Source organism: Dunckerocampus dactyliophorus, chromosome 15 (assembly GCF_027744805.1).
Source record: "Dunckerocampus dactyliophorus isolate RoL2022-P2 chromosome 15, RoL_Ddac_1.1, whole genome shotgun sequence".
Taxonomy (NCBI): Eukaryota; Metazoa; Chordata; class Actinopteri; order Syngnathiformes; family Syngnathidae; genus Dunckerocampus; species Dunckerocampus dactyliophorus.
In genome coordinates, this window is record NC_072833.1 from 5,082,927 (window position 1) to 5,103,502 (window position 20,576).

At 44.3% G+C, this 20,576-nt stretch overlaps 2 protein-coding genes across 15 annotated transcripts; one reads left to right on the top strand and one right to left on the bottom strand.

The window, feature by feature from the left end:
* Positions 1–320: 320 nt before the first annotated feature.
* On the bottom strand, positions 321–8,773 carry zbed4 (zinc finger, BED-type containing 4). Of its 2 annotated transcripts, none has more exons than XM_054752870.1 (2): positions 8,625–8,773; positions 321–4,966 (listed from the first exon to the last, which is right to left on the bottom strand). In XM_054752870.1, exon 2 carries the CDS (start codon positions 4,784–4,786, stop codon positions 1,076–1,078), a length of 3,711 nt encoding a protein of 1,236 aa, XP_054608845.1. In that variant the 5' UTR covers positions 4,787–4,966; positions 8,625–8,773; the 3' UTR covers positions 321–1,075. The 2 variants fall into 2 exon arrangements, with proteins under 2 accessions (XP_054608845.1, XP_054608846.1); XM_054752871.1 differs by having other exon boundaries at positions 8,621–8,731.
* On the top strand, positions 8,651–20,266 carry brd1a (bromodomain containing 1a). Of its 13 annotated transcripts, none has more exons than XM_054752866.1 (13): positions 9,342–9,656; positions 10,375–11,770; positions 13,595–13,763; positions 13,878–14,009; positions 14,080–14,208; positions 14,290–14,599; positions 15,666–15,986; positions 16,100–16,630; positions 16,756–16,903; positions 16,973–17,106; positions 17,519–17,628; positions 17,857–18,011; positions 19,111–19,443. In XM_054752866.1, exons 2-13 carry the CDS (start codon positions 10,398–10,400, stop codon positions 19,292–19,294), a joined length of 3,696 nt encoding a protein of 1,231 aa, XP_054608841.1. In that variant the 5' UTR covers positions 9,342–9,656; positions 10,375–10,397; the 3' UTR covers positions 19,295–19,443. The 13 variants fall into 13 exon arrangements, with proteins under 13 accessions (XP_054608834.1, XP_054608833.1, XP_054608835.1 ...); XM_054752867.1 differs by having other exon boundaries at positions 16,756–16,897; XM_054752868.1 differs by having other exon boundaries at positions 13,595–13,751; positions 16,756–16,897.
* Positions 20,267–20,576: the final 310 nt, after the last annotated feature.

Genomic DNA, 20,576 nt, shown 5'->3' on the forward strand with positions numbered 1-20,576 from the left:
TTAACCAATTATGGCTACAAGAACTACAGCTCCCATGATGCTTACAGTTCAGAAACAAAGTAGCACATTTTTGCAGTAGAACTTGATGTCGCAGGTTTTAAGTCTTACACAGTGATCATGTTTTGATCTGACAAATCTTAAGTATGATCAAGTGTAGAATTACTACACCTGTTTGGACTGTGTGAACCACGAAATAAAAGTCTGTTGGGGGAGCTGCGCCCCTGAATTTATGGACATGCACATTCTTATTTGACGTAAAAATAAAGCGAGTTTACAGACTTATAAATTCAAACCTGCATTTAAATATTACAATATAACAAAAGACATCTCTGCAATCTAGCGTAAAGAAAAAACTTTATTTACAAACTGGTTCCAGTTTCAATGCTAAATCATTTATCAAATTAGGTTCCATATAAAAATGTATATTACATTTTTACTCAAACCCATAAATTAAACCTCTGAACATAAACCTAAATTGTGCTTAAGAGACAAATTGTAAATCCCAAATGTCTTATTCCGAAAATACAGCAATATCTTATTGAGCCTTATTAAAAACACTTCAGCAAGTTTATGAAAAACAACATCTAGCTCTAAATGACAGTACCTTGAGCCACAATTTCACAATGAAAATTAAATAACATTAATTTAAAACATCTTTCAGTCACAGCATTTATTTTTGGGCCATGTTTTCACGAAGAAAACTGCATCAGTAATATATTCAAAAGCAACCTGAAGTGGATTGCGCAGATTTGAACAAAACATATTTACAGCATTTTTGACCTGAAGTAGATTTGGATAAGGCACAAGGAGAGAGTCCAGAGAAAACACACATGAATAATTATGCAAACACACGACAGCAAGAAAACCCCTCCCTGATACACTTCTCACTGAGACTTTTCATGAACTTCAAAGTGTTCAAACAGTAGTACACACAATAAAATTACCCCCCCCCGGTTGCAGCATTGTACAAAATCAGTGTATACAATGATACTGTACATCACAATAGAAACCCCCATTTCACAGCTATGTCACTTGGTCCTTATTATTATTAAAGGGCTTTCAAGTTAATGCTTCATCAGTACTGAAAATAAATCAGAGGGAGGTTGACCTTGAGGAAGAGCAGACCCTCCATGTTTTCCAGTGAAGGCCTGGGGTGGTTTAGGGCACAGTTGACGCTTGCGGTGCTGAACAGTGCCTCTGCTGGGACGACGCTGGGAGGGCAGCCCACGTAACGGGCAGCTACTTTGGCAAGCTCTGGCCACAGGAACTTCTTAAGGTTCCAGTAGTCGAGCGGGTCACAGCTTTGATCCAGTATGTCCTCCTCAAGGTATTCCAGCACTGCCAATTCGGAGGACTTTGACTTCTCCTCGTGTTTGACCTTTTGCCTCAAGTCAGCCATCAGGGACCAGATGTTGTCCTTGTCGGAAAGGGCGGTGCCGTCAGATACGAGGGCCTCGTTGCAGCGGTTGGGCAGTGAAGACTTTTCAGACGAGGTAGAAGAGAACAGGTCCAACTCCTGGATCAGGTCTTGCTTACATCGCTCTGCCTCTTCCTCTGTGAACAATGAAGTCTTGTAACGGGGGTCCAGCATGGTCGCCCAGGTGAAGCGTGGATCGTGCAAGGTGGCAGACATCCTGCCCACCATGGCTTCTTTTAGAGATTTGAGCATGGTGTCTATGCCCACAGTCTCATCAAACAGCAGGTCTATCTTTCTATTTAGGATATGAATGAGTGGTATCACTTGTCCCAGAGTGGCAGTGCGGTTGCTGATCTCATGGTAGGCCACCTCGAAGGGTTTCAGTGCATTGCAGACGGACTGTATCACCTCCCACTGGTCACAGCTGATGATTTCCCTGAAATTGCACTCGATTGACATCTCGTCAATGGCTCTCTTTTGCTCCATCAGCCGCTCCAGCATTAAAAAGGAGGTCCTCCATTTAGAAGGAATGTCCTGAATGAGTTGGTTTTCCGGTAACTGGTGGTCCCTTTGGAGCTCAGCCAGCTTCTCCTTTGCCTTGGCCGAGCGGTGCACACGCTCGCAGATCTTTCGTGCGATACTCAGGAGGTTCTGAACCATTCTCTGGCTCTTTATGGCTTCGCTAACAATGAGGTCAATTGTGTGTCCAAAACACTGCACGGCGACGAGGCCGTGGTCCTCCAGATTGTTTCTTATGCTGGCGTTGTCGGTCACAGTGAAACCCCTCTTCAGCCCTGATGAGGTGATCCAAGAATCCAACAGATACTCCAGCTGCTTTGGGATGTCGTGCATATCCTGATCACAGTCTATTTGGGACACACTTAGCAGAGCTGAACAGTGGAAATCCTGGCCCTGGGGTCTGACACTGGACTCGTATGTTGCCCAATGCGCAGTGAGGGTCAAGTACTCCCTTGTCTGGCTACTGACCCAAATACTTGTTGTGAAGTGGACGACGCCACCCTCCGCCTCTTTTAGGTGTGTCAGCACAATGCCTTTCACCTTCTCGTACATATCTGGTATTGCAGTGCTGGTAAAGTAAGACGAGGGCGGTAGACAATACTGAGGCTGGAGGTACTCTAGCAGTCTGTTCAGTCCAGCATTCTCCACCATAGAGGATGGCTGAAGATCCAGTGCAAGCATTTCAGCAATAAGTTTGGTAATTTTTTTGGCAACTGGGTGGTGGTCATCAAACCTCTCGTGATTCTGGTCCGTTTGGGAAACTGGCATATCCACGAGTTCCTGTTTGACCCGGATTTCAGCAGACGGCACATCACCTGAGATAGTATTGTTACTTTCGAGAAAATGTTCGTGAAACCTCTGCATGTGCCTGAACAGGCAGCTGGTGCCGAGGTTTGTAGTCTTTTTGCCTCGGCTTATAGTGCGGCTACAGTGCAAACAAATCACCTTGGTGGGGTCGGTGGGTGAAATTGAGAAATGGTTCCACAGTTTGGACGTCTTCTTACTGAAAACTGTTTGTGGCTTTTTCTCACCGCTGTGGCTTTTAGTTTCTTTGGTTGAAACTGCGTCTGGGGTCATGTTAACATAGGGCTGGGGGGAGGGCTCCTTGTCGTCTGTGTTTTTTTGGCTTTGGAGGACGTCTGGGTGCCGCCTCATCAGGTGCCTCATTAGACAGCTTGTACCAAAGTCCCCCCGTTTCCCCCGACTGATGACGCATGTACAGTAACGGCACAGTGCTTTTAACTGGTCAATGGGTGATACAATGAAATGTTGCCAGACCTCGGATTTCACCCGTTTCATTATCTTCTTGTTCTGTTGGAAAATAACATGATTCTGGTTGAGGTTGGCAGCCTCAGAGAGATCACATGGCGAGGAGGTTGAAGGTGTATCCTCCCCATGAGCACTAAAGGATAGAGTGAGAGAGGACTCCTGTTCCGACAAAAGCATGGCCTCATTGGATTCCTCTTTCATATCCATGCTTTCCGTCATGGCTTGTGGTACTTCGTCTGATATGGTTTCCGGTGAAGACGGAAGAAGTGTTGATTCTTTTTTTATATCCAGTGGGTCATGTAATGGTGTGCGGGACAAGAGTGACGGGGGATTTGAGTAGGGTGGAGGAATGAGATTGCCCAGTCCATTTTCCTCAATGACAACCTCTTTGTGGGCTCTCCACATATGACGTATAAGACAGCTTGTGCCGAGATCTTTCCCATTTTTCCCTCTGCTGAATTCATTCATGCAATGGATGCATACGGCTTTGGAACTGTCCACAGGTGAAAGGTAGAAATGTTTCCATACGGCCGATCTTCGACGGGAACTAGACCCTTTTGTGTTGCAGGGAAGAGGCTCGGTCCCTCCGTCAGGAGGCATCTCTTCAAGGTTGTTTTCACTGGAATGGGAGGGTGCGAGCGTGCTGCTAACAGGTTCAGGTTTTGGTTCAACTTTGGATAACACCTCCTGGGAAGAAAGGTCGGAATTTTCAGCCGAAGACGTGGACGTTGAAGTGTTCTTTGACCCAGGATACATTAAACTGTTTATGTCACCGTTTTTTGGCGAGTTTGGCGACGGGGGGATCGAGGATGCTAAAGTACTCAGATTATGTGCTGATGCGTCAGCGCCATCTTGGCAGAGCATGATGGGGTGAGCCCTTCGCACGTGCCTCATCAAGCAACTTGTACTAAGGTCTTTCTCGTTCTTGCCCCGACTGAACTCTTTCATACAATACAAACATATTGCTTTGGTGTTATCTCTTGGTGATATGCAGAAATGATTCCAAGCGGGGGATTTTTTCCTTGGGTTAGTTTGACTTCTCATCGACGCCAGAAGGCTCTGGGTAACGGCATCCATGGCAACATCATAAAGGGTGCTTGTGTAGCCACTCAGGATATTACTGTAGTCTTCCCCATCTCTTGTCAAAAACGGGCCGAACGAGTTACCAAATTCAAATCTTTCAAAGTCCTGCGTTTCGTCCTCTAAATCATTTGTATCCCGACTTTCATCTTCAATGTGCTCATTACCATTTTCATAGTTTTCATTCTCAGTGTTTTCGTTCTCTGTATTTTCATCAGTGCCGACGCCAAGCCATTTGTTTGAATGGGAAGGAGATGCCGGATCTTTTTCTGTGTCACCCTGAGAAGATAGACGGATGGCGCGGGGAAGGTCTTTATCCAGTGTTATTGAGGAAGACGACGACTTGGCATCCTTAGTCTCGCGTGGGTTCATGCTGTAGGATTTAAACACATAGCCATCCTGGCCCTCAATTTTCAGGCAAGTCCCCTTCGCCTCTTGTTTCTTGTCTACGGAGCCAAGCACGTCCTCACCCGTGTGCGAGACATCGTCCTCCCCGTCCATGACGGTGGCCGCCCCTAAAGGTTTCTTTCTGTCCTGTTTGTCAGGTCTGATCACTTCTACTCATCCACGGGGCAGCTCTCATGCAGGGGTTGTTGTTTTTGTGCGGCTGTCCGGGTCATTGGGTGACAGCTTGTCCCTCTCCATTTATGACCCAAATAGTTGCACCTCTCTGCACACAACCTAGCCAGAGGGGAAACAAGATCAGAGTCCATTCTGAAACAATCAGTGGCATGTATGCTCTGTTTACATGTCCAGTTGCATAATACCAACTAAAATCCTAGATCTCTTATCCTTGTGGAGCCTGAGCTTATAAAGAGTAGGCCTTTCCTGGGAGGCGGAAGTGCCAAAGTAAGGAAAAACATGTTTGTCAAAAAGCCCCGGTTACTGTGTTTTTTCGGTTAACCTCGAAAATTTAAGCCAAAATTTTGCCTCGTTTGCATAATTCTCCGCTTTGCATACAATATGGCGTGTGTGGTGTCATGATGTTAATACACTGTATGAGTCCAACTGTGTTATTAATGCATTTTTTTAAATCACAAAACGTCCTTGTTAGCACCCTATTAGCTTGCTAATGCATGGAAACAGTTACCAGAAGTCAGCTGTCGCCCAGCTATGATGTCATCAACGGTTGACTCTCAAAAACATTAACACAAAACACTTTTTTAGAGTTGTACATACATAAAACATTTCTAAATGCATATAAATGACGAATGAAAGGGATAAACGAACATTTAAGGTTACTTTTACCTTAAATGAAGATTTGACTGTTTCCAAAGACACAATGTGGCAGCGAGACACCACCCGGACACCACCTTTGCGTTTTCTTATTTCTGGAATTCAATAGTGTTTCTCATCTTTATCAAAATGCTGGCACCTGCAACTTTCTTTGGCTCCATTTCGAGTTACTGACGTAAGAAACACTATTGAATTCAAGAAATACCTCATGGCTTAACAGGAAGTCGGGGTCCGTGTAGATCTCGCTGCCACTTCTTGTGTTTTGTAACAGTCACGTCAAGAATCACATCTTCAATGAAGATAAAAGTAACCTTAAATGTTCATTTATCCCTTTCATTCATCATTTGTATGTATTGATACACATTTCAAATTGTTTTCTGCATGTAAAACTATAAAAATGTGTTTTGTGTAACATTTTTGTCTTTCTTGAAGGAATGAATTGATTTACGTGATTTGTTATGGGAAAAATTCATTTGGTTCGCGCCCATTTCGGTTAGAGCCGGACCTTCCGGAACGGATTAATGATGTTGAGCAAGATTCCGCTGTAATGTGAAATTTTTCAATCAAATCCCTTGTTTTTTTTGGCCCCAAAGACCTTTTCAAGAACGTATTACTGGAGGTGACTTTGTTTGTAAACAATATGTGAATAGAAGACATCAATATGAACAAAACAACAACAAAACTCATGTGAACACAAACAGATAAACATGTACCTGCACAGGCACCGATGTCCTTAAGTGTGGGGGATCAGAGATCGGCCGAGGTCCTTGCATACGAAACCGATCTTATCTACCTCTGCAAAGTTAGTTAGCTAATGCTAAAAATAAAGCTAGCGGGAGCAAACAGCCAGGGAGCAGCTCTTTCACTCTAGAACGTTACTTACTTCACCATAAAGAGTGGACGGTTACAGCTGTATACTTACTTGCTCAATTCAACTTTATTCACAGCTTTGCTGCAAGTACAATCCCCACATGTAAAACTAACCCAGCCCGCTTCCGGGACAGTGTCACACTCAAAATGCTCCCCCTGCAACTTGTACTAACTCAAGACATTTACAAGCCTATTGTAACAGTGCCCTGCTGTTAGCGCTTATGAGCAGTGAAAAAAGCAAAACCACTACAAAAAAATACCCCGTGATTTCCTTTCATTTGTAAAAGGAAAACACTGCTGTGCAATTAATTTTTGGTAAGAGGCTCAAATCGGTTCTGCAGTGTAACCTGCTGTGGTAAAAGGAATCGATATAATTCAGTAGTTTGGACATCAATTTTCGAAACTTTTCATTTATATTTCAGAGAAATTTTGGACATCAATTTTGGAAACTTTTCATTTATATTTCAGAGAAATACCTTATGTGCAGTTAAAACGCGCTATAGCATACATGCAGTTATGTTTCTCCTCATTTCACCGGTATTGTTCAACAAAAGAAGATTGGAACATTGAAGGTGTATGCTGTCAGTTAGTTATTAAAAAAATAATCAGAATCAGCAGGTCAGGCTTTTTGAAGATCGGTGATCGGACAGAAAATTGTAATTTGTGCACCCCTGCAAACCGACAAAAACTGAAAAATCTCAATCTCACCATGCTGGTATCAATCTGATACTGACGCTATACTTGGTGTCGATACTATCAATATTGGGGTTGATCCGCTCAAAGTTGGATAATCAATGGACTAGAGCAGCGGTTCTCAAATAGTCTCAACCTGGGACCCACAATTTCCAATGGTCTTTAAGTCGTGAGCCACGTAATTTTCATTTATGGTATTTTTATTAACATTTTTCAATACTTTTATTAATGTCAAACCAAGCAAGTGTATTTGTTTTTAAAATCTGTTCAAACATTAAAACACATAATTACATGTCCACTGTGGATTTTAGAGCAGTTAAGGCATTTTATTAAGGAAATGAGGAGAAACATAACTGCATGTATGCTATAGCTACAACAATTAATCAATGGTTAATCGATTACCCAATTAATCGACAACTATTTTGGTAACCGATTAATCTTTATTTAAACATGTAAATATCCTCTGATTTCGGCCTCTCAAATGTGAATATTTTTGAATTTCCTTAGTCATTCATGAAAGCAGACCTATTATCTTTGTGTTTTAGCCAAAACATCAATTGTACCTATATTACATATTTCAATGACATTTTTTTACTTGCTGTCTGCGACCCAGCCGGAATGGATCGGCGATCCACTTTTAAATATCAACTTGCAATGAGTAAGACCACACAATGTAATGCAATGTTTATATATCAGGGAGGATGAGTAAAATATTGATTAATTTAACAGAAAATAAAAAGTCAAGACATGGGTTCCACTTTTCCACCAGTTAAGAATTCCTGGACTAGTGGTCTGCAATTATGTAAAACAAATAGGCTGCATTGTCTATCACGGTAATGTAGAAAATATATGACTTAATGTCGTTATGTGGCCGGTTATAGTAGCAAGCATTCGATGGTCACACTGTCAACACATGGGGATTTTTTACACGAACATAATATTGGTGTGATTTCATGATTTATGTTTAATTGTATCACCTTTGAAAAAAACAAACAAGCAAGTTATTTCGTACATGCTAACTGACAGCAAGCTTTTCCGGGTTTGGCTAAAGTGCTTGTCCGGAAGGACAACAGAATATAGCCGACACAGTGCACTAGTGGCGCCTAATTTAACCAGCTTTGACTAAAATGTCAGGACAATAACCGCACATAATAGTAAAAAAAAGGCCACACACATGCATAGTGCCCTAATAATAACCAAGTAGTTACGCTACATCACCAGTAAACATCATGGTGGCTCTCCTGATGCTAACAACTAGCATGAAGGCTAATACTCACCAAAACAAACATCATCGTACAACGCTGCTATTGTGTATGATGAATAGTATTCTGTAGTAGTATTCTACAGGATCGCTACTGCTAATAAAACACGTTTCGCCCATATTTGTCACCGATCCGGTTAGCAAACAACTAGGCCACACACCTACAGGCAAACTAGCGAGGAAGAACCCAGCCGAACCCAACCCAGTTCGGACTAGTTCTCCCCGACGCCGCCCGGTCCGGCATTAAAAGTTCCCCATATGTGTATTTGACTTACTTACTGTTAAGTGTTGGGTCCATAAACGGTTAAACGTGACACATTTGGTGATCCGGCTACAGGAGGAGGTTCACTTGGTTGCTTTTGTCTCCTGGTGAGCTCGGCCGGAGCAGCTCCACACAGCGTCGGACGGAAGGAACAGGTTTTAATGATGTCACCGACCGGGCGCAGAGAGGTCTTTAGGATGGCAAAGGTGTGATGCCTCTTTTATTCATCGCACGACATGACTTTGATATGGACGCGCTTATAAAATATCTATGTTGTAGAGGTTTTTGTGATGGTTTGCGTCACTTTAAAGACCTGGAAGGGGTAACGTGGAGCGTTCGGTGTCATTTTTAAAGCGCTTGCCGTGTACATGTTTCGTGACCGTTATGTGTTTAAGTCGGCATTTTTAAGGGCCTGGGTGTGAATTTGTCATCCGGGTTGGTAATGTAGGTGGTTTGGGGATAAATAAAATTGACATTGTGGATTTGGTGTGGCAAATTATTCAATGACCCAGCACATGACGTGAAGTCACCTCTGAAACACACTGATAGCACTCCTGCTTTGTTACAACATTAGCTGTGTGTGTGTGTGCGGGAATGTGTATATATAATATGTATATATATGTGTGTGTGTGTCGTCAGAAGGCCAATGCATTGATTGCGTGACAGATGGGCTTTTGTGTGAAATACGACTCGCTACCAACATGACCTCCAGCGTCACACGCCGAGCGGTGGGAGTTGTCTGGTGAAAAAAAATGCATTGTTGTGTTGGGGGATGAGCCGTCCAGGCTTGGCTGCCGTTTAGCTAGTCTCTCCGGCTCGACTTTGCAGGTTATGAACGTCCCTTTAAAGCAGCTACTAGCGTGGAGCACGTTGTGGGGGAACAGACAGGCACCCAAGCATCTTTTATGTTTGTATCTGATTTAAATTGCCCGTTGAATGAGAGCTGTGTGTTCGGAGAGAGAGCCACTTAGCAGGCCGTGTCGCCATTGCTTTGTACGGCTGGTGGCTAGCTGTGGTTTTCAAAACGCAACACTGTTCACCAACAAAAGGTTTGTCATTTTAACTTTATTTATGCCTTTTCACGGTATAACTCCACAAGTAACGTTGTGTTGAATTGCTTGGAGGTTGCGGATAGCTATTCGTGGTAGTTAGCGAAGTGGCTACTAGCTAATGTTATTGTTAGCTGCTTGGCTACTTGGGAGTCGCTAATATTGAAGCAGTTGTTTCTCTGTGTCTCTAATTTGTGCATCGGCCAACAGCGGCCAAGACTGCAGCTAACTTTATATAGAATGCTTTGGAGTAAGGTGCATATGTTTTTTTTAAAGCCATGCAGTGAACAGAGAATGCCCATGTTGACATGGAAAAATCACTGTACACTCCTGAGGAATAAAGCTGCGTTCACAGTGGACATTTTTGGTTTGGTTAAAATGGCCTAGAGTAGGTTCTGTACTGGCATGTCTGTGGGACCCACCATCACCCCACAGTGACAAGCTGCGACCCAAATTGCAGAATCGTTTTTTTCATCTCAAACACGCTCTTTTCCAGCAGATATCTGCAGCTGTGTATCGGGCTGACAGGAGTCCCTATCGATGTCCTTCCCTTCCTGCTGTAGTTTGACAAAGTTGTTGAGAAACATGGCATGCACCCATTTATTTATTTTTTTGCCCATACGTAGACCCACGACCCACCAGTTGAGAATCATAGGCCTAGAGTTTGTTTGCTCATTTTTGGTCTGTGAACACACCCTAATTATGTCTTATTTCCCAGCAGAAACACGGAGCAGCAGCAAGATGAAGAAGAAAGCCCGGAGCCACCGTGCCGCGGCGCCGCCGAGGCCGCCCTCGCCCATCAAGCCCTCGCCCAACAAGCAGATCCTGACTTACGCCCAGGCCCAACGAATGGTGGAGTTTGAAATCGACGGGCACATCCACCGCCTCAGCATCTTCGACAAGCTTGACGTCATCTCGGATGACGACCCAGTGGTGCAGGAGATGACGGAATGGGCCAACAACAAGGAGAACTCAGAGAAACCGCAGCAGCAGGTTCTGTTACGGTCGGTCCGGTTGAAAAACAACCAGGAGAAGAGAAATGCCGCACTGGGCATCAGTGCTCAGAAAGAAGGAGGCGGACATCCTGCTTGTGCTAATCTTGCACCCCAACTTCCTGAGCCTAAATTTCAGACTGTGGAGTATAACTTACCTGCAGTTCCTAAACGTCCCTCTTCATATTATAAATATGAAGAGAAAACAGAAGAAGAGCTCGACGAGGAGACGGAGTACGACATGGATGAGGAAGACTACGCCTGGCTGGATTTGGTCAACGACAAACGGCGAAGTGAAGGTGTCAGTCAAGTGTCTTATAACGTCTTTGAGTTCTTAATTGACCGCTTTGAAAAAGAGCTGCACCTGGAGGGTTTGGATAAAGGCAGCGAAAGGCAAGCTTCTGTTGATGATGATGCTGTTTGCTGCATCTGCATGGATGGCGAGTGTCACAACAGCAACGCCATTCTTTTCTGCGATATGTGCAATGTGGCTGTGCACCAGGAGTGCTACGGCGTGCCCTACATCCCAGAGGGCCAGTGGCTTTGTCGACACTGCCTGCAGTCGCCCACACAACCTGCAGACTGCATCCTTTGCCCCAGCAAGGGCGGAGCTGTGAAAAAGACAGACGACGACCGCTGGGGCCACGTGGTCTGTGCCCTGTGGGTCCCCGAGGTGGGCTTCTCCAACACCACCTTCATCGAGCCCATCGACGGCGTCAGCCACATCCCGCCCGCCCGATGGAAGCTCACTTGCTATCTGTGCAAAGAGAAAGGCGTGGGGGCGTGCATTCAGTGCCACAAAGCCAATTGCTACACAGCCTTCCACGTCAGCTGCGCACAAAAAGCGGGCTTGTTTATGAAGATGGAGCCCATTAAGGACTTGACCGAGTCAGGAGAGCCCACCTTCTCAGTGAAAAAGACCGCCTACTGCGGCGCTCACACTCCTAACGGATGCTTGAGGAGGAAGCTTACAATCTATGACGAGGCCACACCCAAGAATGGACTGTGCAGCCAAGTGGACAAGACGAGTGGAAAGCAGAAGAAGAAGAGTAGGAAACCTGAGCCTGAAGTTGAAAGTGAAGAAGCAACCCATTCTGCCGTGCCTTTGTTTCCTTCTCATAGGTACATAAATAAGGATGCAGTATCTCATTAATCCACACTCTAGATATGTACACTCCTGATGATAAAAAAAAAAAAAAAAATTAAGACCAGTTGAAAAATTGCAAGAATTTACATTTTGCACTGTTGGATCTTAAGAGGGTTCTTTAGTAGCTAGTAGCTTAGCTTCAAAATGCAAAAAGAAGAAATGGGAGTGAGACAACATTTTGAGTAAGCAATTTATTGCAAACAGTCATTCAACTGAAGTAGGCTGTCCATCAGCTGATCAAAAGTTTATGACCATAACTTAAAAAAAAAAAAAAACTCCCCTAAAATAGAAATAAAATGTTCAAAAAAGGAACTCAATAATGAGTAGCTGTGGCATTCTTGTTACTCTCCTCAAAAATTGGTTTGGGTGTGCTTGATGCCAGTGTTTCCAGGAAGCTAGTTGGAATGTTGCTCCAGGTTGTGAAGGTGACTTCACAGAACATCCCTTTCCATCAATCACCAAATGTTTTCAGCTGAATTTAGATCAGGGGAACACACAGGATGGTCTAAAAGAGTGTTATTCCTGTGGAAGAAGGCGGGCATTGTGAACTGCAGCGTTGTCCTGTTGAAGAAACCAGTCATTACCACACAGATGAGGGCCTTCACTTATGAGGGATGCCCCCTGCAACATCTCCAAATAGCCATTTGCTGTTTGACACCCCTGCACAACCTGAAGCTTCATTGTTCCATTGAAGGAAAAAGCTGCCCAGATCATGATGGCGCCCCCTCCGCTGTACAGTGTGGAAACCATCTCAGGTGGTATGATCTTGTCATGCTAGTAATGTTGGAAACTATCAGGGCCACCAAGGGTACATTTTTTTTCATCAGAGAATAAAACTTTATTCCACTTTTCAATGTCACATGTTTGGTGCTCTCTTGCAAATTCCAAACGGGTACTTTTGTGACGTTGAAGACCAGGACTTTGAAGATTTTTTTTTTTTTTTGCTCTTAAAAATCCTTCTCTCGCAGATGTCGCCTGATGGTGGTTGGACTGCACTCCGCACCAGTAAGAACCTTCATTTGGGTCGTGGATCGTCTCGTGTCTTGATGGACACTCAATTGGATTCTCCGGCTCAGGGCCGGTGACATATTTTTGGATCTACCTCTTGACTTTTTTGTTAAATAACCCTCAGGAGAAGTTTAAAAAGGTTCTTACTGCGTCCAACCTCAGCAGCAATGGCATGCTGCCAGAGGCCTTGCTTATGCAGCTCAACTATCCGCCCGCGTTTAAAGAGAGAAAGCTGTGTTCCCTTTGCCATCAAGAGATTATGACAGTGTGAATACCTGACACACAATTCACAAGGCTGCCGTCTTAAACTTTTGATCAGCTGATGAACAGCCTATTTCAGTTAAGGGTTATTTGCAATGAATTGTTGACGCACAAAATGTTTTATCTCATTCCCATTTTTTTTTTGCATTTTGAAACTCTACTTAGAACCTTCTTAAGATCCAATTTTTCAACTGTTCTTAAAATTTTGATCAGCAGTGTATTTGTATGTGTTCTATTGTTAGGCTTTTTTTTTTTAATGAATAGCAATAGAAGCAATTACGCCCTGGCATTGCCTCAAAGCACTTATAGCTTTAGAAGTGCATTGCTCATAGCCACCACATCTGGAGATTGCTATGATATGCTTTGATGCACTAACCATTGTTAAGTTGTTAGCTTGCTTTCTATTGAAAAAATTCTACATAACACAGAAGCTTAAAATCACTTTTGTTGACCAATCGTGAGCTAGTTCAACCGCTCACCGTGCACAAACATGTCCCTTTTTCTCTTGTCATTCTTCATGCCTCTGCCAGGTTACAAGCCATTTTGAACCAGGTGTCCATCCAGAAAAAGAAAGCATTCGTGGAGCTGGTCCTCAATTACTGGACTCTTAAAAGGCAATCCAGGAACGGCCTGCCATTGATACGTCGCCTCCAGACGAGCCTGCAATCCCAGAAGAATGCACAGCCGGTTTGTTCATCAGTCAGTCAATCACAGAGGACTTTTGGTCGTCTTTTCTTTCTGGAAGTGTAGCTTGTAGAACAGATTTAGCCACTCTTAAGTTAACAAATACATTCACTTGTTTTTCTTTGGCAGAAGCAGAACGAGGAGGAAACGCGGGCGCTGAAGGACCAGCTGAAGCAGTGGCACCGGCTCCGGCATGACCTTGAGAGAGCTCGGCTGCTGCTGGAGCTCATTCGCAAGAGGGAGAAGCTCAAGAGGGAGGAGGTAATAGATCAACTCCTGGTGGGTATAAAAGCGAGCACATGTGCTCATGTTGCTTGGCACTGTGTTGTAGTTAAAGTTCCACGAGAGCCTGCTGGAGATTCAGCTCACTCCCTTCAGCATCGTGCTGAGAACCCTCTTGGACCAGCTGCAGTCCAAAGACCAGGCTAGGATCTTCACTCAGCCAGTTGACGTCAGTGAGGTGAATTTCCTGCACTTGCTTGTCCTCCACATGCCAATAAAACCTGGCAGAACTTATGTGCCAATGTTTTATTTTTTCTAGGTGCCCGACTACCTCGACCACATCAAATACCCAATGGACTTCTCCACCATGCGTCAGCGCATCGACGCCCAGAATTACACCAACTTTGACCAGTTTGAGATAGACTTCAACCTCATTGTCGACAACTGCATGAAATACAATGCCAAGGACACCTATTTCTACCGGGCAGCTGTCCGCCTTCGAGATCAGGGTGGAGCGGTGATCAGGAAGGCTCGACGCGATGCAGAGAAGATCGGCTTTGATGCAGAGAGTGGCATGCATCTCGTGGATGTTCCTGAAATGAAGACGACGTCCTTTTCTTGGGAGGACGGTAGGCAGAAAATCCATCCATCTATCCATCCATTTTTTCTATCGCTTGTACACATTAGGCTCGTCCAAGTTGCTTGTGCATTTAATTTTTATGGACCCTGTGGGGAAGACAAAAAGTGAGCAAAAACCCCGAAAAGCAAAACAAAAGGAATACAAATTAACTTTCTTCTGTTGCTTGTTTTTGTGTTTATTTTTTTTTTATGTCACAAGCAGGACGGAGTCATCCGTGAGTGCTTTTATATGGGAGGGGGCCACAGCAGAATCCGCTGCTCGTTGAGAAGAGGGATATGTGCTTTCAAAAGTGTCCAATAAGATTTGTTGCTAGTGAATTTCACGTGGAGAAAAGTATCTGTTTATTGATCTAGTTGCTTCTTTTAAAAAGACAATCTAACGCTACGTAAAAGACAACCTCATGCTACGTAATTAATAACTTGTAATGGCTATGGTTTAAGTCTGCATATTTAATGCCGAATTGAAGGGGAAAATTTAGTAATCCCATAAAGCAGTATCCAAAGTACAAAAATACATTCAACCAGCAATAAAGCCTTATTTTTTGGGGAATCCCCACTGACTGACAGGTTTTCACCGCTGTGCCATGCAAGGATTAGAACACCAATATAAATTAAATCTTCAAGATTAAACACTCAAAATAATCGTCAAACTTATTTGTTCATACGATGCATACAGAGCAATGAATAACTTCGTGCTTTGTCTCCTTTCTGCTCCATTTCTCCTTGCGCTGTGAGGCGTTCAGGCACACTCGTAATTGTGTTAGGTGCTAATTTTTTCCATTTTTATTCACGAACCCCCCATGACAATTGGTGCACCCTTGTACAGAGATGTAATGACAAGTTACGTTCACAGACAGTCCCATTATCGTATTTGTGAGCCAGGGAGAACAGGTAGCGCCAAATCTATTTGTGGCTGTCCAAATTTACACACAACACAAGCACGGGGAGAACATGCAAACTCCACACAGAGACGTTCCAATGCGGACTTGAACCCGCCATCTCCTGCACAGGCAGAATAACTGAAACAAAACTGACCATCTCCCATCTTTTCTGCAGTGGACCGTCTCCTCGTACCGGGCAATCGCAGTCACTTACCCCTGGACAAGCAGCTGCAGCAGCTCCTGGAGAAGTTTGACCTGACCTGCGCCATGAAGTCCAGCCCCTCACGCAGCAAACGCATCAAGCTGCTCAAGAAGACCATCAATGATGTGCGCAGCGAAATGAGCCTGAAGATAGTCCAGCCGTCAGCCCACCACCACGGCAGCTGTTCTTCCTTTGTAGCCCCTTCCACATCAGCATCGTCTTCTATAGCCCAATGTGAGGATGTGAAGAAAGAGGAGAAATGGAAGGCAAATGGACATTTACCAGAAGATGAGGGTATGTATGTGCCAGTAATGAAATGACCCGAATACAAGACGCTGCCATAAATAACCTAGGAGACATGGCTGCATCTCTTCACATTACTCTTGTTTTTGTCATGTTTCCTCTAGCAGACAAGTCTCTCCCGCCTAAACTTGAGCCTTCGGACGCCATCCCTCCTCTCATCAACTCAGACACAGACCCCGAGCCGCCCACCCTCAAACCGATAGACGCCGCCCCAGAGCATGACGATAAATGCAACGGTGAACTACTCCACCCCCCGCCATCGTCGCCGCCGCGACTCAACGGCCACTCTCACGACGGCCTCCAGGACTCTTTATTTGACGGCGACGTGAGCGTGGTGGCCACGTCCACCCTGGCCGAGCCGGCGGGCACCATGAGCCGACGTACCGCCGTGCTCTTCCGCAAATCGAAAGCCGTCGTTCCCTACAAGCCCAGCGACGACGGTGCCAACAGTGCTGACAAAAAAGAGAGCGAGAAGGAGGTGGACAATGGCGCCACGCAGCTGGGCACCAAATCCTTCCTGTCTGTGGTCATTCCTAGACTGGAGACTTTACTTCACAGCAAGAAGAGGAAGCATAGAGACAGTGAGGGTGAAGATGAAGAGGAGGGGAAGTCTTCAGTGAAAAGACTTGATATGGGTACTGTTTAAGCTCATTCAATTCAGCATTACAGCGTATCATTACAAATATGTCCCCTAGTGGCTGTGGACAGGAGTGGCTCTATTCTTTTTTTTATTGAGAATGTACATTTTGTCACCGCTCAGGGCTGTCGAGAGGTTTCCTGGACGTGGAAGAGATGAAGGAGCCCGAGCAGCCCAGCAGAGCCAGCCGACCTGTGGAGCCACGAAGACGCTGTGCCTCAGAGTCCTCCATCTCCTCTTGCAGCAGTCTACCCGGGGGCCCCAGGTGTCGGTATAAACCACCACACGTCACCTCAGGGTCCTTTTTTTTTTTTTTTACATCTTGACTTCTCGTCTTCAGCGCCATCCTCAGTCTGCCGAAGTGTGGAAAAGGGAAACCTGCCATGGTGCGGAGAAGCACTGTAGAGGATAAGAGTGAATTAATTGCCTGCATAGAAAATGGGAATTTTGCCAAAGCTGCACGGATTGCTGCAGGTATGTACACTGCTCTTTGCTAAATAAATGTCAGCGTAGTGTAGTAGTTTGTTGTGCACAGTCCCACATATCTACAAATAAAGCAAAACTGACAATTTATAAGGTGTATTTAATAAATTTCACAGTTAAATGCATTAAAAAAGTGCAGACACCTGGTGTTGGAGAGTCACAGTCGCTTCCCGCCAAGTTTTTGTGGCCTTCTGGCAGTGTCTGCAACTCCTGTCACCATGGCGTCCAACAAGCAAACATCTGGACCATCAAAAATTCATATTTGGCTGATTTGAATGAACAAGAACATGGCGCGTAAAGTGTCATATCTGTCTGTTCCATGTGGATGTTCCACCCTCCTGCTTGTGATGCTCCTGTGTTTTAAACCCACCTGTATCCTTGTTCGGTGTCCCCGCTTCTGTAGAGGTTGGCAACAGCAATATTTGGATGCCCGCTAGTGCTGCAACTGTTGCGCTGGAACCCCTAAAGCTAGTTTGGGCCAAATGTAGTGGATACCCCTCCTACCCTGCCTTGGTGAGTGTTTTGTAGGCAAAGAAAGCATCACATGTAAACTTTAAGCCATTGGGTTATGGATGAAGCTACTGTATAGATTGTGTTCAATTTGTCCTCTAGGTGGCAGCATTCAATCACTTGCTATTTAATTGCATGAAAAGACAACCAACCCAAGCGCTTAGTGTAATAGTATGCACGTGTACATTAAGAGTGGATAAAATGACAAGTGAATTTAACGCACCTTTGCAGATCATCGACCCCCACATGCCGCGTGTGGGCTGCCAGCACAACGGGGTGTCCATCCCCATGCCTCCTATGGACGTGCTCCGCATCGGGGAACAAATGCAGTACAAATCGGACGAGAAACTCTACCTCGTGCTCTTTTTCGACAACAAACGCAGCTGGTAAGTTGTTTTTTTTTGTTTTTTTTTATGTCAGTGAGTCTATTTTTAACATGTACTATTATGTGTGACCCATGCGGGTTTGCCCTCCTGCCACACTGCCCACTGGGCCCACCGAATGAGAGGCGAGAGTGATAGCCATCAAGCCAAAAGCCTGAGCTGTCAAATCAATGTCCAGCGTGACATCTAAGATGTCCGGGAGTAAGCTTGACCAACATTCTCTTGTACAGCTGGCATCTGTTACATATGCATGATGCGTTGTATACGTACACGTCCCTGAATATAAAATGACCCCTCTTTTTCCATGGCTTTCTGGGCGGGAAATATCTTTGAAATATCTACTAAATTGCAAGGTGCGTTTGCCTAGCTTGGGTGAACAACAGCCCACAATGCTTATTCCAGTGTAATATATCCGACTCACCTGGGGATCATATTTCTTACCTGCTTAACCAGTTTCTTTCATCACCATTGTCTTAACTCTTGGGAGTTTTGACCTTGCAGATGTGCTAAAATGATAGGCGGCTTAGCATGATGACTCTGCCACATAGCCGCTCCCTTTCAACTAATGTCGAAAGTGCAGACTTCAAACTGCCTTTAAATGTCTTTAAATGTTGAAAAATGGTGTAAAAAAAAAGCAGCTTTATGATGGTCACCATGATTTTGCCATCGTGTCGTGATGTAATTCTCATTTGTGAGCGCTTTCAGAGCGAAAAGTAAACAGTGAAACATGACGCCGCCTTCCAAGTGGTGGGGAAAATAAAAAAGCTAATCAATCAACGCATGAACAGCCGTTGGGTTGCAGAGGGAGAAGGAGAAATGTGAGCCAGTAGTGCCATCAAGTGGCCAAGTGACATGAAGACGCACATCAGTGCATGTTATATGAAAACTTTATTTATTTTTTTGAATGGGACACATTTGGTGTATACTACTGTGTGTGAGTAACGGGAAGAAAAGCTTGAGGAGAAGTTGTTCGGTGCCACCTTCATGTGTGACTCTCCAGACCCCAAATATAAGATGACCTGGAAAAACAAATTGCGTCTTATATTCAGGTCATTGTGGTATTTCTTCTCAAATCTTGCAAAAACGCCCCCTTTCACCTCAGGCAGTGGCTTCCAAGGTCCAAGATGGTCCCCCTGGGTATGGACAAGACCATCGACAAGATCAAAATGATGGAAGGCCGCACGTCCAGCATTCGCAAGGCGGTCCAGGTGGCCTTCAGCCGCGCCATGAACCACCTGAGCATAGTGCAGGACGACCCAGTCAGCGACCTCAGCGACGTCGACTGACACCGCGCCTGCCCGCCTGCACTAAGCCGACACCGCTCCTGTACCTCTTCCACGCCGATGTTGACTACTCCTCGCTCCATTCCCACTTGAACACACTCCTAAACGTGCCGATGCTGCTTAAACGAATGTCCCACCTCACGTGTTCACCTCCAGGCCTATCACTGTGCTGAAGAGACCGCCTCCACTGTCCACGCCACGGTTTCCTCCTCCATTTCAAGCCAAAAGTGTCCATGTTGGCCGTTCTCCAGCAACATTTATATCCATATGACATTCACACGTGAACACTCCCTCCTTTGTATTTAAACTGTAAATATGTATAGTTGCTTGACACTAACTTATTTTCTAGAGTTTTGTTGTATTTATACCTCTTGATGCATTTGTGGCGATAAGGCGTGAGTGCTAAGAAAAAAAAAGCCTTACAGACGAAGCCTGAACATGTATGAAAGTATTTCCTGTTTTAAATTATTGACCTTTATAATCATGCGCCTTCATTTGGTATTAATCCTTTTTTTGTATGAAATAGTTTTAGTCTATTTTGTTCATATACAGTATAGTATATTTATATGGTTTGGATACAACGTGATACTGTATGTATGAAGTCGGATTTTGTGGACAAACGAACCAAAAATGTTGCGACCCAGATTCATTTTTTATTTTTTGCAGGTTTTTCAGTGTGCGAAAAGTTTTGGGTTTTTTTGGGTGTGTGACATGTTTATTTTTGATGTAGATGTAGTGGCTGCACTAACTTATTTGAAAGTACGTCATTGCTTTATATTCAAGGAACAATTGTGGTAAAGTGGCACATTTTGTAATGGATTCTTCTGAATGATTTTTAAAACGTTTTTTTTTTGTAGCCATAGAATTGAATTATTTTTTTTCTGGGTATAGCATTGGTTAGTGTCATTTCATTTTGTATTTAGTAGTTTTTATCAAGTCACATGAAAAAAACAAAAAATAAAAAAAATACAACTAGCTGAATGTTTTCTCACGGAACTTGAAAGAAGAACATGAAACTTGATCTTTAAAAAAAAAAGTATTAATCATGAGTACTTCTGAGGCCCTTTTGGGAGCTTTCTGAAGGTTTCAAAAGTATTAGTCGCCCCTCGCCACATCATGGTTCCAATATTGCTCCCTCATTCAATAGTCACTGTTTCATTTAAATGCCTTGAGATCAAGCCACGTTATGTTCGAGATACTACAACAAGGAACCTTCCCAATGCTAACAGTGTCTTATTATTGCTGGTCTCTACTATATTAAGTAAGGGTTAAGGGTTGTTATTTA